General features: G+C 38.1%; 1 protein-coding gene across 1 annotated transcript in view; it reads left to right on the top strand.

Moving 5' to 3' along the window:
* Positions 1 to 1,151: 1,151 nt before the first annotated feature.
* The window catches only part of LOC126412611 (apoptosis inhibitor 5), a 97,938-nt gene continuing 84,032 nt past the window's right edge, over positions 1,152 to 15,057 (top strand). Inside the window, exons 1-2 of the mRNA XM_050082279.1 lie at positions 1,152 to 1,420; positions 3,857 to 4,018. Coding sequence (XP_049938236.1) covers positions 1,346 to 1,420; positions 3,857 to 4,018 — 237 coding nt within the window. The 5' untranslated portion in view covers positions 1,152 to 1,345. The remainder of the gene's footprint in view (positions 1,421 to 3,856; positions 4,019 to 15,057) is intronic.

Below are 15,057 nucleotides of genomic sequence, written 5' to 3'. Positions count from 1 at the left end.
TTAGGGTGGAATATATGAAAGTTCATGGTTACCGGGTTTTTGGTGTTTGTGATAAGTTTATTCCATTCAAACCAGTGTGTTAGGTCCAGCAATGATGTGTTTGTAGATGTTTGAAGGTCATTTTGGTTTAATCCTGTAATCAAAATACTGGTGTTATCAACAAATAAAGTTTTCTGTTTGGCATGAGCAATTTCATTCAGGTCATCTACATCCAAAAGAATAAGGATTGGACCTAATGTCGACCCCTGTGCCACACTATATTTCATTGTAGCTTTTTCTGATGTGTGTGTTGTTGTTTCTATAATGTTTCCAGTGATTTTATCCTACTTAAGAAAACCTTTTTTGGTGGTTAGTAAGATATGATTTAACTCACTCATTTGTAACACCTCTAATTCCCTTTCTTTCCTATTTAGATAATAGCACAGTGTGATCTATAATATCCGATGCTTTGGTTAGCTGAAAGAAGATTCCAGTGGCCATTTCCTTTTGATCTATAGCTTTTAGGATAGCATGCAGGAATTCGTAGACTGCTGTGGTTGTGGATCTTGAGTGCCTGAAGGCATGCTGATGATTTTACAGCAAAGAATTTTTGTTGACAAATTCTAGCAATCTATTGTATAGATGTATATGTGGATATAGTACTCTATACTACTCTGGAGTTCTTATGTTTACCTCTGTGCCCTCATTAAGGGAGTGAACGTCTCACGAAAAGTCTGAACAACAGCTCTCGAACACACTGACCAGTACTTCCAATCCGAAAGTTATGAAAACTCATTTAGAGAATACGAAGTTAAGAAAAACATTACTTGTTCATCAAGGATTAACTAAATAACGCATCGTAAGTTTGAAACAAAATTGCTCCAGTAAAACGTAGGATTGTGAAACACAGGCAAAGAATTGTTAGCTTGTGTAATAATCACTAAGTTTCTCCTAACACTCATAGTCAACTCAATTAAAGTGAAACGTTTAAGGATTTGTTGCGTGAAATATATATTTTGTGTTTCAGTTTTCTATTTTTATTTGTTTGGCCACTTTCGCTACTCAATAATGTTACTAGTATCAAATAATGCAATGTTTTTAAAGTGAGATTAGTGCACTAGCAGAGATCACTACTTAAATCGATAGTAGATTTGGCTCTTTGCCATCGAATGTCTGTGTTCGTGTTTTCCCTCTAAATGTGGAGAAACGGTGTGCTGTGGGCTGATGCTGAGCAATTCACGGTGTTTGTTTACGCAAGTGTAGCTGTGTTCGTGTAGTGTGGCCTCAGTTTATTATTTTCTACGAAACTTGATTATTTCGGAAGAAAAATAATTTACAACGTAAATTTGGTGTATGCTGAAGTGCAATGGCTACTGATAGCATAGAAAAACTTTATAAAAATTTTGGTATTTTGGCAGACGCTAAAGAGAAGATTGGCGAGGTGAGAGCGACGTTTATAAACCATAGCAGGGATTTAAAGGTTTCAAGAAGTGCATTGATACTTTCTTAAACTTGCAATAGGTGTAGTGTTCTCAAAAGATGTGCATGCGCCGAAGTAATTGGAATTCCTGAAATTTGTTGTTTGATAACTCTTTCTCCATTCAAGTTCTCGTTTTTTTTACCTGCATTGCACTCCGTATGTATGTAGCTATAAGCGGATTCAATGTGTAGAGCGCTTAACCTTTGCGGTCGTATAAAACTGTTATTACCAAATATTCAACATTAACAATGCCACTGGTTGTGTTCCAGTCATTAAATTGCAGCAGGTCACTGAATGAAACATAAACAGTATAGTAGTAGTATAATTTGTTTCCCAGATCATTTAAACAAAAAATATTTTCGACTGAAATTTGTAGAATTTAAAAGTCAGCCACCGCTACAGTTTTGCATTTATCGTATAACCATTTTCGATCTGTATGATCATCAATTATGCCTGTCTTGCCACCACAAGCTTATAATTAGACAAATTTTAAACATTGTTTAGTTGTGCTCTTCACTGTGTCAGTCGCATTTCATCCTTAGTTGGGATAAGTCGTTGGCTATATGTGAGAAGGATGTAGTTAAACTAGGCCTGCTGTATCTTTTTTATTTGTTGGGTAAAACACGTGACTTTGAGGCCAGCATCTACTGTGGATATAGGTGTATGGTAGTAAACAATTAAATGTTATTTTAAAGTGATGCTCATGTGTAAGGAGTATTTTTTTCCCTTGTTGATTGGCTTATGTTGTACGCTGACGAAATCGTTAGAGAGAAACAGTATGGTGAAGGGCTGAAGAAATGAAACGTGCATCGTAGCTAGTGAAGCTATATTGCAGTAGGCCAATATGAGAAATGTGAGCTTATTTTTTTGTGTACATGTTACTGATCTGGGACCATTAGGTAAAAGTAATTGTAGCTATCACATTGAAGAGCTCATTAAAGACAACAGGAAATACGGAAGCGTCCGATCCCGCCCGTCTGCTTTGACCCATGGCGGAAACAAAAACAAACACATACACTTTCCACAAGAAGCCTAATGACACTAACGGGACAAGTGCGGGAAATGGGGTGTTTTGGGTGGGGGGCAAACTAAATATAAACAAATTTAGACGCCTTGCGTAGCTACAACGTGTAAGTGAAGACAGCCATGCATGAATACCCACCCAGCTCCCCAGGGGTCGTAACCCCTGCAACCCATAGAAGATAAAGATGCTTCAGTAGCTGATTAGTGTTTTTTGTCTTTAAAAAAAAAAATCTCACGGGATAGAACGAACAGATCAGAAAGATAAATGTAATAAACTAAAACAGAAATTGGAGGAAACATATAGTTAAAATAAGTAATAAGTGTTTTTAAATTTAAAAAAAAATCTCACGAGATAGAGCGAACAGATCAGAAAAGTAAATAAAATAAGATAAAACAGAACTGGAGACAGCCACACTCAAACCAAACTCCGCGCCGTCATGACGTCACACACGACAACACCCTTACGTCACGGGTCAAAGCCGACGCGTGGGATCGGATGCTTCTGTCGACCCAGACAACATGTTGTAAACATCATCAGAAATGCTCATAGAAGTCTTTTATAAACATAAGGAAATGTGTTTAACATGATAGTTTGTAAGTTTCTTTGCCACAGGACGTTGCTTTTGCACAAGACCCCATCCCCCCATCATAATAGCATTAAGTGTCCTCAGATTTCTGTTTTCTTCTGCACATTAAAGTTTGTATCTCCTCATTTCTGCAATTGACAGTTAGTTCATACATGCACTGAAAGTTTTTCAGTTTTTCTTACATTAAGATATTTTACTAATTACTCTTCGTTTACGGGTTACCATAAAGGAAACAGATACCTATAATTATTCAGTCCCTTATTCAAATTTTCAAGTCTGCAGTTATACACAGTGCAACTTTGATGCAGTTTTGGCACATGAAAAGGTTTCAATACTTGTTATAATTTGGCCAAAGATGATTTTCGAAATGTTTCTCCAGCCATTTCTTTCTGTTTTGTTCTCACATTTATCCATGTATGCCTTTCTCATTAGAGTGATCATTATGTTTTTTAAGATCTTGTAGGTCTTCCAGATTGTCATCTTTGGAACACTGTGTTAAATAATCTCTGTGTTCCTCTTTGGCACATAATTACATAGATATACTCGGTCCTACAGCTAGCTGTAATTTTGTTGCAGAGTGCATTCTTGTGGAATTTTCTTCAGAATATTGTATGATATGTGAGGTTTCAACAAAACCATGTAAGATCATGAGAAGCATTTAATTATCGCTGCTTTGTCTTTCCGTTTAGTACAATCTGAAGATCTTTAAAAACTTGTAATTGTTTGTAAACTTTTGTTTTTAGTGTCTATAACTGTTCAGTTTCATGACTTTCTACAACACTTTCAGCATGAAAATGAATACCTTGAAATCCTAAAAGCAGTCAAAGGTTCACCAAAGGAAAAAAGATTGGCCTCGCAGTTCATTGCAAGATTTTTCAAGCACTTCCCAGCCCTAGCTGACAAAGCGATTGAAGCACAGCTTGATTTGTGCGAAGATGAAGACATTGCTGTAAGTATACCTAATCAGTCATCTGCATAAATGGAGAAAAAAAAATGAGCTAAAGTTTCGAATTGGATCCCGTCCTAAAACCTTGGTTGTGACGACAAACTGATCTGTAGTGCAGCCTGAGGTCTAGGTTAGTTTGGAAGGTGACAATTTGGTTGTAAGCTGGCGAAGTTAATGAATGTGAAAACAAAATCTGACTGTGGTAACAAACTGACCAGCAGCAAATAATGTTTATGTCTGCATCATATTGAAAACTGCAATTGGGGTCCAATACATAACTTTTACCATAATTCAGTACCATTTTATTAATTATTGGGGTCCATGGAAGGGTTCTATTCCATCCATGATGTAATAAGGTTGTGGCATGTGTTTGTAGATGTCGTGTTGTATTTGATGGTGTCCTCTGGTGGTGGATGCTGACATGCTGAATTTAATATGTGGTATTAGGTTCATTTGAGTTTTGCTTGTCCTCGTGCTAATGTGGTTTTGAGTTTTTGGTAGTTGGTGTGGTAATGTAGGTTGTGGAAGTGTTTTTTAGTAAGTTGTTTTTGTGTTCAGCATTTTTGATGGGTTGGATTAGTTTGGTGCTTGTTGTGTGGAAATGAGTCCAATTTTTCTAATTGCTTTCTTTTGTTAGGTTTGGCTATGTCAGTGAAGTTCGTGTGTGTGTGTGTGTGTGTGTGTGTGTGTGTGTGTGTGTGTGTGTGTGTGTGTCAATACACTCTGAGATGGGTAATAATATCATATCTGTCATACAGTTTCTGCAGGTGTTCGGTCTTATTGCTGAATAAGTTAGGTGTCACATTTGTGGAAAGAACATAAGGTTGACGATAGTTCCGGCAGCTTGAGCCGGGGGCATGTATACATGGTGTTGTCGAGGCGCATGGGTGGGGGGTGGCCAACGTAGGTGGTATTGCCCGAGGCTTTGATCGGTAAATAATTTTTGTTTTGGTTTTATTCTATAGTAATTGTGATGTTTTTTGTGTTACCTATTTGCAATAGGTTGGTTACATTTTAATTAGTGTAGTGAATATGGGGTATTAGGGTTTTTGATTCCACCTTTTGGAGTCATAGTTGTTGATTTGGGTCGACAGAAGCGTCCGATCCCACGCGTCGGCTTTGACCCGTGACTTAAGGGTGTTGTCGTGTGTGATGTCATGATGGCGCGGAGTTTGGTTTGAGTGTGGCTGTCTCCAGTTCTGTTTTATCTTATTTTATTTACTTTTCTGATCTGTTCGTTCTATCTCGTGAGATTTTTTTTAAAATTTAAAAACACTTATTACTTATTTTAATTATCTGTTTCCTCGAATTTCTGTTTTAGTTTATTATATTTATCTTTCTGATCTGTTCGTTCTATCCCGTGAGAGGGTTTTTTTTTTTTTTTTTTTTTTTTTTTTTTTTTTTTTTTTTTTTTTTTTTAAAAAGACAAAAAGCACTAATCAGCTACTGAAGCATCTTTATCTTCTATGGGTTGCAGGGGTTACGACCCCTGGGGAGGTGGGTGGGTATTCATGCATGGCTGTCTTCACTTACACGTTGTAGCTACGCAAGGCGTCTAAATTTGTTTATATTTAGTTTGCCCCCCACCCAAAACACCCCATTTCCCGCACTTGTCCCGTTAGTGTCATTAGGCTTCTTGTGGAAAGCGTGTGTGTTTGTTTTTGTTTCCGCCATATTTGTGACGTCATGGGTCAAAGCAGACGGGTGGGATCGGACGCTTCCGTATTTCCGTTGATTTTTTGGTACCAGTAGCTGTGATTGAGGTATATAGGTCAAGGGAAATCTTAGATTCTACTTTTTGGGGTTGTAGATGTTAGGTCTTTTTTAGTGGTAGCTGCGTTTGGTCAACAAAAGTGTCAGATTCGTGTGGTTTTGTTGGTGTAGTGGAATGCTGTTAATTAAATATTTTTGTGTTATATGTTTTGGGATGGTGCAGTGTTCTTTTGTTTATTTAGTGTGTCCCCACCCAAACCCACAATTTTCTGCTGTTGTCCTTTTAGATTCATTTTATTTTTGGAGTGAGATGTTACTGTGTCATTTTTATTTTTGTTCTTGTTTGTTGACATATCTATGTCGTGATGGTAATGTCATCATTTTACATACGCTGGAAGTAGCCGTTTCAGTCATATTGGTGACTTGATGGGTCTAAGCAGATGGATGTAATGGGACGCTTCTGTAATGCGATTTATTCTTTATGTGATTGGTAAGGTGCCAACTTAGTGGGATATAAAGAAATGACATTAACCTTTAGCGTTGTTTAGTATGTGTAGAATGCTAAGTTCGAACGTAGTTTAAATAGCAGAGCTGAAGATCGCAGTATCACCTGTCAGCTTTGACCCATGACATCATCAAGGAGGAGGTCGCCCTATTTCAAGTGCAAACAGTATAGTGACCATGACATCACTCACTACATAGGCAAACACGCATGAATAATTCTAGAAATATTTAATTGCAGAAATACAATGAAACGAACAGAACAACCACAAGTATTTGATGAAATGCTATAGATAAGCAACCAAAATATATTACCTTCTGTATTATCCCAACAGAAATATTTTAAAAAATGGTTGTTCTGACTGAAGTTTTGTAAAGATATTTTTAAATATATATTTTTATAATGTATTGTGAAAGACATTTTAATTTTAACAGATGTATTCATATTTTTTGAAAGATAAGCTGATGTGAATAGATACGAGATTTTTAAACCCACACCTATAAAAGAGGTGACTGAAATGTAAATTTTGTTTTCTGTGGTTGTAAATTATCTCTGGATACGCTTTGCCATGGATGTTACAAGTACTGGTACTGTTGTACTGTCAATTTCTGCCACTGCTACCAAAAATTAATCTGGTCTGCAGCAGACTTGCTTTTGATCTTCACTTTGACATAATTAGAACAAAAATCACACACTAGACATTCTTTGGTGCCTGTATCAGTATACTGCTTTCAGTGTCTGGCTGGGCAAATTCAATTTAATTTTGTCCATATTTTGCAGCTTCAAATGTGACTGTACTCAATACACTCGAGGTATGAATTAAAAAATGCCTTCAGTCACAATTTTGTGTATTGAGTGCTGCTCCACTAGGACTGATGTTGGTAAGCAGCACCGACATGGAGCCATCCACAAGGTGCAGTCATGGGGTGTCTCCCACGGCTTCCATTTTTCGGCCGCTAAGTCATGTGTTGTGCACTTCTGTTGGTGTTGTACCGTTCATCCGGAACCAGAACTTTACCGTCATGATGATCCACTCACTGTAGTGGAGACATATCGATTCTTAGGACTGGTTTGTGACGCTCCAGTGATTTGCTACCTCACCTCCCTTTGCTTAAGTGGAAGTGCTGGCAGCACCTCAATGCCCTCCGCTGATTGAGCAACACCAACTGGGGTGCAGCTCTGCAAATCCCTTCTTCAATCCCACCTTGACTATGGGAGTCTGGTTTATGGTTCGGCAGCGCTGTCAGTGTTGCGTGTACTCGACCCAGTGCACACCACTGCAGGGTTCGCCTAGCGATGGGAGCTTTTAGAACCAGTCCGGTGACCAGTGTCCTGGTGGAGGCCGGTTTCCCTCCATTGCAGATCAGATGTGCACAACTGCTCGCCAGTTACGTTGCACACATTCGTAGTTCTCCTGAGCATCTGAATTACCATCTCCTTATTCCATCCGCAGCAGTTCATCTCCTGTATTGGCGACCCAGGTCAGGGCTAACAATTGTGGTTCACATGCGATCTCTTCTGTCTGAACTGGAGTCCTTCCCTTTACCACCCCCCATCCAGGTCCATCTGCATACACCTCCATGGTGTACACCTAGGCCGCAGATTCATCTGGACCTTTGCATGACCCTAAGAACTCAGTTACTTCTGCCGCTCCCCACTATCACTTCCTCTAGATTCTTGACATGTTCCATGGCTCTGAAGTGATTTACACTGACGGCTTGATGGCTGATGGTCTTGTTGGCTTCGCCAACGTCCACAGAGGCCATTTTGAACAGCATTCCTTGCCCGATGGCTGCAGTGTATTCACTGCAGAGCCGGTGGCCATCTCTCGTGCACTGACCAAACAGGCTTCGCGGAAACTGCTTCTGGAGATGGGCATCTCTGAATCTCATCTGTGTTCTGACTTACACCATAGGGTTTTTCGGCTTCGGGAGACGGAATGGCATAACAGTACACACAACAAACTGTGTGTCGTTAAGGAGACTACGAATCTGTGGAAGACTTCCATGCAGGCCTCTTGCAGGGAATCAGTTGTCGTCTGGCGGCTCCGCATTGGCCACATTTGGGCGACCCACGGTTATCTCCTGCAATGTGAAGACCCGCCTCAGTGTCCGTGCGGCGCCCGGTTTGACTGCCCAGTGACGCAATCTTGGGTTACCTGACTCGTTGCCGCTAATTTTATCTGACAACGCCTCATTGGTTGATTTAGTGTTACATTTTATTCATAAGGGTGGGTTTTATCATTTGATCTAAGTTTTTGCATATGTTGCATAGTGGCTGGCTTCTCCTTTTCTATTCTCATGGTCAGTCAGCCATGGTAATCTGCTTTGTAGTTTTAATCTCTTCATCCCATTTCTTGCGTTTCTGTGGTTTTCTTGTCCCCTTTTGTCCATTTATATGTTTGTTGCGCTTAATCATTCTTGTGATTTTTCCTTTCATTCTGTTTTGAGTTGTCAGTCGCGTTTGTTTTATTCGGAGCAAGGGACTGATGACCTCGTAGTTTGGTCCCTTTCCCTCTCTTTTAATCCAACTAACCAACCTTCTGATAGCAGACAAACAGCAACTGTATTGTATAACTTGCAAGGTATCAGCTTTTTTCGAAGTAACAGTTTTCTTTCTAATTTATGTGATTGTATTTAGCTGACTAAAGCCTGAATAGCATTAAGCATTGTAGCACAAGTTTATTACTATCTATATTTATTTAACATGTTCCATTACATTGTATTATAAAATTTGTGCTACTTTATTCTCAATAGAGGTTAATTTTCTGTGATTTGTATGTCTTAGATTTGTGGGTATCTCAATGTCTATGTAGGTTTCCTCATTGATGGACTTCACAGAACATGATGACTAAATTATTACTATACGTCTGCTTGTGTCTGTATATGTGTGGATGGATATGTGTGTGTGTGCGAGTGTATACCCGTCCTTTTTTCCCCCCTAAGGTAAGTCTTTCCGGTCCCGGGATTGGAATGACTCCTTACCCTCTCCCTTAAAACCCACATCCTTTCGTCTTTCCCTCTCCTTCCCTCTTTCCTGATGAGGCAACAGTTTGTTGCGAAAGCTTGAATTTTGTGTGTATGTTTGTGTTTGTTTGTGTGTCTGTCGACCTGCCAGCACTTTCATTTGGTAAGTCACATCATCTTTGTTTTTAGATATATTATTACTATTTTTTATTTACTTACCATGTTCCATGACATTGTGTTACAAAATTTGGCTACTTTATTGTCTATGCATTTTAATTTTCTGTGATTCGTGTGTCTTATATTTATGGGTATCTTGTTGTCTGTGTAGGTTTTCCTCATTGAGGGAATTTGCAGAACATGATGAATAAATTGTCCATTTGAGCATAGGTCATTAATTGGTCTTTGCATGAGACTGATACTTGTTCTAGTTAAACACTGTAATGCCCAGGTCAGTGTTCCTTTTGTGCACGCAAGTCTTTCATGATGCAGAATAATACATATCACTGTGTAATACGTACGTAAGCTGTGGACCAAACACATACGAGGCCTAAATTCAGTATAGTGAAATCTCTCCAATCTCCATAATTCATAGAGTAATTTTACTAACATCCATCAGTAGTTCTAAATCAATATTTTCAAGTACATTAAAACTGGTAGCTGTTACAAATCTTTCTTACTTGAGTGTGACATACTACAACAAAGAAATTAGAAGTTTAGGATTGATCACATTTTAGACTAAACGATTTAGTTGGACAACCTGTGATGATGGTTAGCCAAATCGGAGCATTCGGTGTTTAAAACATACCTTGAGTGCACTGTAGATACAAAGTCCGAGAGCGTTATAATTATCTGAGGTTGTCTTCTTCTCTGTTCTCGGTACCTATTATTCATACAGTTTCATATTTCTTTGTACTTAAAACCATGCACTGCTTTTTTAAGAATATTGATGTGTAATTTTATTTTTCATTAATTTTAGTTTGATCACAGCAATGAAATACACTTTCATTTAATAGTCGTACATTCAAGGTTATAGTCTTCCTATAATCCTTAAACTAACATATCCTGCCACTTACAGGGGCCCAAAAGTTTAATGTGTACTCCAAAGCATTGTGCATTTCTGCATTTTCCACAGTAACAAACATTGCGAGAGGTGGAGGAAGAGAGAAGTGACAGTTAAAAATCCTAAAGCTGACTGTGCATCCAACTGCAGAACTTAAGATATGTAGTCTGGCATTTAACCTCCAAGCCAAGAAATCACACTTAGCGTGACATAAATCCCTGTAACACCTCCTGTAAGCTAACATTGGAATTAAAATAGTTGACTTGACAGAAAATCCTAGCATGGTTTGGCCTTTTGCTAAGTCAGTAAATGGCTCAAAGTCATCTGTCCAAACTCTTTGTAACCATAATGGCACCTAAATGGAGGATGACATGGATAAGGTCAAAATACTAAACTCATATATATATATATATATATATATATATATATATATATGTATATATATATATATATATAAAAAAACAAAGATGAGGTGACTTACCGAACAAAAGCGCTGGCAGGTCGATAGACACACAAACAAACACAAACATACACACAAAATTCAAGCTTTCGCAACAAACTGTTGCCTCATCAGGAAAGGGGGAAGGAGAGGGGAAGACGAAAGGAAGTGGGTTTTAAGGGAGAGGGTAAGGAGTCATTCCAATCCCGGGAGCGGAAAGACTTACCTTAGGGGGAAAAAAGGACAGGTATACACTCGCACACACGCACATATCCATCCACACATACAGACACAAGCAGACATATTTAAAGTCTTTAATTTTGTGTGTGTGTTTGTGTTTGTTTGTGTGTCTATCGACCTGCCAGCGCTTTTGTTCGGTAAGTCACCTCATCTTTGTTTTTATATATAATTTTTCCCACGTGGAATGTTTCCTTCCATATATATAATGGAAGGAAACATTCCACGTGGGAAAAATTATATATAAAAACAAAGATGAGGTGACTTACCGACCTGTGTGTATATATATATATATATATATATTAAAAGCCTGCTTGTGTCTGTATATGTGTGGATGGATATGTGTGTGTGTGCGAGTGTATACCCGTCCTTTTTTCCCCCTAAGGTAAGTCTTTCCGCTCCCGGGATTGGAATGACTCCTTACTCTCTCCCTTAAAACCCACATCCTTTCGTCTTTCCCTCTCCTTCCCTCTTTCCTGATGAGGCAACAGTTTGTTGCGAAAGCTTGAATTTTGTGTGTGTGTGTCTGTCGACCTGCCAGCACTTTCATTTGGTAAGCCACATCATCTTTGTTTTTAAAAAAATCACTGAGGAAGATTACACTGTAATTCTTCATTTAAATCATCGCACTAATATCAAAATGACAGATATCAAAATAAGTGTCCATGAGATAGAAAAGTGACTTTGCTCAAGAGAAAAAAAGCCCATGGAACCTGGCTGGGTACCACTACTTTTCTAGCGGCAGTCCACTATAGGTTGCTTAAAGGAGCAAAGTGTTGTTGATGTTGGGGAAGAAAGTGCAGGTCAGTCCTGTTCTTGAGAAGGGTCTTCAGATGGATGCACAAGACTGACGTCAGTCTGTTGTAGAATTTTGGAACATGTCTGCTTGCATATTATCACATTTCTGGAGAACTGTGTCAACAATCGTCCTAATTTTAAATATACTGTTGCATCTTCAGACATGTGAATTAATTTTAGAAAGTACTAGAGACCAATCTTAAAATAAAATGAAAAGTGTCTAATGATGACAAAATTTTAACAAGATAAAATAAAACTTATTATACCCATGGCTTCCTTGGAGGATGGTAGGCGGAGCTCTCCTCAGCTGCTATGAAGTCAACCGATGGCTATGAGTGCTGAGCATGAGCTTAAATATGCAGGGGCTCCGCCTACTTCCTCTCACACTACTTCACAACTGTCAGTCAGCATTCATAATATGACACTATCGTCAAAGTATAAAAGTGCAAAATACACTAATAACATAAAATTGATTCATTTAAAATGTCTGATTAACAGATAGCTAGTATGTGTAAAACTTACTATATTTTACATAAAAACGGTAAACTACGATGTGTAATAGCTGTGCCCTCTATGGGCAACTTTAATACTATTACAGTGTCAGTTAAATCAAAGATGTAAAAGTCATGGAGTTGTGGTATATAACGATTATACCGAGTCGCCTACCTGACAATTGCATCTTTGATGGATGTTGCAGAATCGTCTTGCTTTAACTGTAGTTTTCATAGTTACATTCTTTATAACAGTAGGGTAGCAGCCAAGAGTACGTTCCGCATTATGTATGTCTGAATAACTGATGAGACCATCGATTAAATATTTAGAACTCATTGATCTAATAGTTTTTATTATAATCAATCTCAATTTAATGAAAATTTTATATGTTGTATAGCATATTTTTCATACATAGCTTTTGCCATGGGTATAACTAATCTTATATTTTAAAACAAAAGAGTAGGTGCATCTTCTCTGTAAAATTTTGTCGAAAAGGTCGTAAAAATATTTTTCGCGAAAATCTAATTGTTCATTGAGCAGCATTGATGATTTGGTTTTCAAATGAGTATATATCTCGATTTCTTCTAAGATTTTCACAAGTAAGCCTTTATTTGTGTAATGAAGAACTTGTAGATTCTGCTCTACTGTCCCCTCAGCATGGTTGTTAAATGTTATGTGATGGCCGAATACAGATTTTGTTCGTGAGGTACCCGACGTATGTTCTTTGTACCTTACTGCAAAATTTCGACCTGTTTGGCTGATATTTATTTTCTCACAGTCTTTACATTGGATCTTATACACTCCTGATCTGGTAAATTTTTCATTATCTTTACTTATGGTATGTCTTAATTTTTGTTGTAAAGTATTGTCAGTTGTGAATGCTATTGTTATTCCAGAATTTTTGAATAAATTAGTAATTCTATCTGATATGTTTCCCATATATGTCATCTTCATATATTTTTGATTACCTATTAGTGGAGTACTTTGTGATTGTTGCACTTTATTAAAAATGATATCTACCTGACGTGTGTCGAAAGAGTTGGTTTTCGCAATTTGTTTTAAGATGATCATTTCCTTTTTGATCTCATTAGCTTCCAGCGGTAATTTTAGTATTCGGTGTATCATAGACTTGAAAAATGCTTTTTTGTATTTGTCAGGATGACATGATGTGGCAATAATAATAACAGTGGTTGTAGGTTTTCTGTATATGGTGAAGCAATGTTTCCCATTGTAATTAATTATAGTGAGATCTAGATAGTTAATAGACTTTTGATTTTCATGCTCAACCTTAAATTGTAACTTCGGATGCATAGAGTTTAATTTTTCAGCAAGCTTCTCAATTTCAACTTTTGAACCATCATAAAGCACTAATATATCATCTACATATCGCTTGTAATATGTGATTTTGTTTGCAATATCAGGGATATTTTTCAGGAATTGCACCTCAATGTGGCTCACAAAAATTTCTGCAACTGTCCCAGCTAAAGAATTGCCCATTGCTAAGCCATCTTTCTGACAATAGATTTTAGTATTAAAAGAGAAATAATTGTAGTCTGAAGTGAACCACATTGAGATGCAACTTGCCTAACTCTGATTTTTTTCTTACTCAAGTAAGTCTTTTCACCACCTGCAGTTAAGGAAAAAACTTAAAGAACTTTTTGGTTCTCTTTCCAGTCTTTAATGATTGTCATTCCAGCATCCATTTCAAAGGCTAATTTAGTAACTGAGTCACCTTTGTCAGATCTTTTCAGAACACGTGGTTTCTGTTCAGTTGTGCACACATCACATGTCCTTGTCTGACTTGTAGCCTTTTTTAGTCTTTCAGAATTCCTTACGCTTCTGAATCACAACTTAATAAACTGTATAAAACTACACTGCAAATTTAAAATTGAAATGAATACAGTAATGAACTTAAAAAGCATGTGTATAAAACAACATATTAAAGAGTACAGTAAAGCAAACATCTACATCTACGTGATTACTCTGCTATTCACAATAAAGTGCCTGGCGGAGGGTTCAGTGAACCACCTTCAAGCTGTCTCTCGACCGTTCCACTTTCGAACAGCACGTGGGAAAAACGAGCACTTAAATTTTTCTGTGCGGCCCCTGATGTCTCTTATTTTATCGTGATGATCATTTCTCCCCATGTAGGTGGGTGCCAACAGAATGTTTTCACAATCGGAGGAGAAAACTGGTGATTGAAATTTCATGAGCAATGAAAAATGCCTTTGTTTTAGTGATTGCCAGTCCAATTCGCGTATCATGTCTGTGGCACTCTCTCCCCTACTTCATGATAATACAAAACGAGCTGCCCTTTTTTGTGCAGTCTGGCGGTACAGTAGTCTTTCATCTGAGTATTTGTGAGATGTGTGGACACCTGTTGTGACAGGAGTAAAATCGATTGATAATGATGGCACACTGTTCTGTATGGGCTGCAGACGGATTGTCGGATAATCCAAGAAGCCAGGAAACCAAAGATGGGATAATCAAGTTTCTGCTATAGTCCTGCAGAAAGTCTCTTGCTGAAGCAGGAATCTTCCCTATTCAATCCCTGTCGTACCACCCTTTGATGTGCTACACAGTCACTGTTCGACAGTTTTCTGATCAGGCCATGTATATTCCATCCTTTTTGCATGTCGGTATCCTAGGGAATAAAATGGCCAACCATTTGGCAAGAGGAGCGATTATTCTACCTCCATTAGTTTTGACGATCCCAGGTGAAGGTTTGCGGGTGCAAATAAAACCTCTGCTTATTCAAAAACGGAATGACATCTGGTTGGCTACTGCCCCCTCTAATACATTCCACACCATCAAAACTGCTGCTGCATGTAGCTC

The sequence above is a fragment of the Schistocerca serialis genome, chromosome 7 (assembly GCF_023864345.2).
Source record: "Schistocerca serialis cubense isolate TAMUIC-IGC-003099 chromosome 7, iqSchSeri2.2, whole genome shotgun sequence".
Classification (NCBI taxonomy): Eukaryota; Metazoa; Arthropoda; class Insecta; order Orthoptera; family Acrididae; genus Schistocerca; species Schistocerca serialis.
This window is presented reverse-complemented; position numbering and strand designations above follow the sequence as displayed.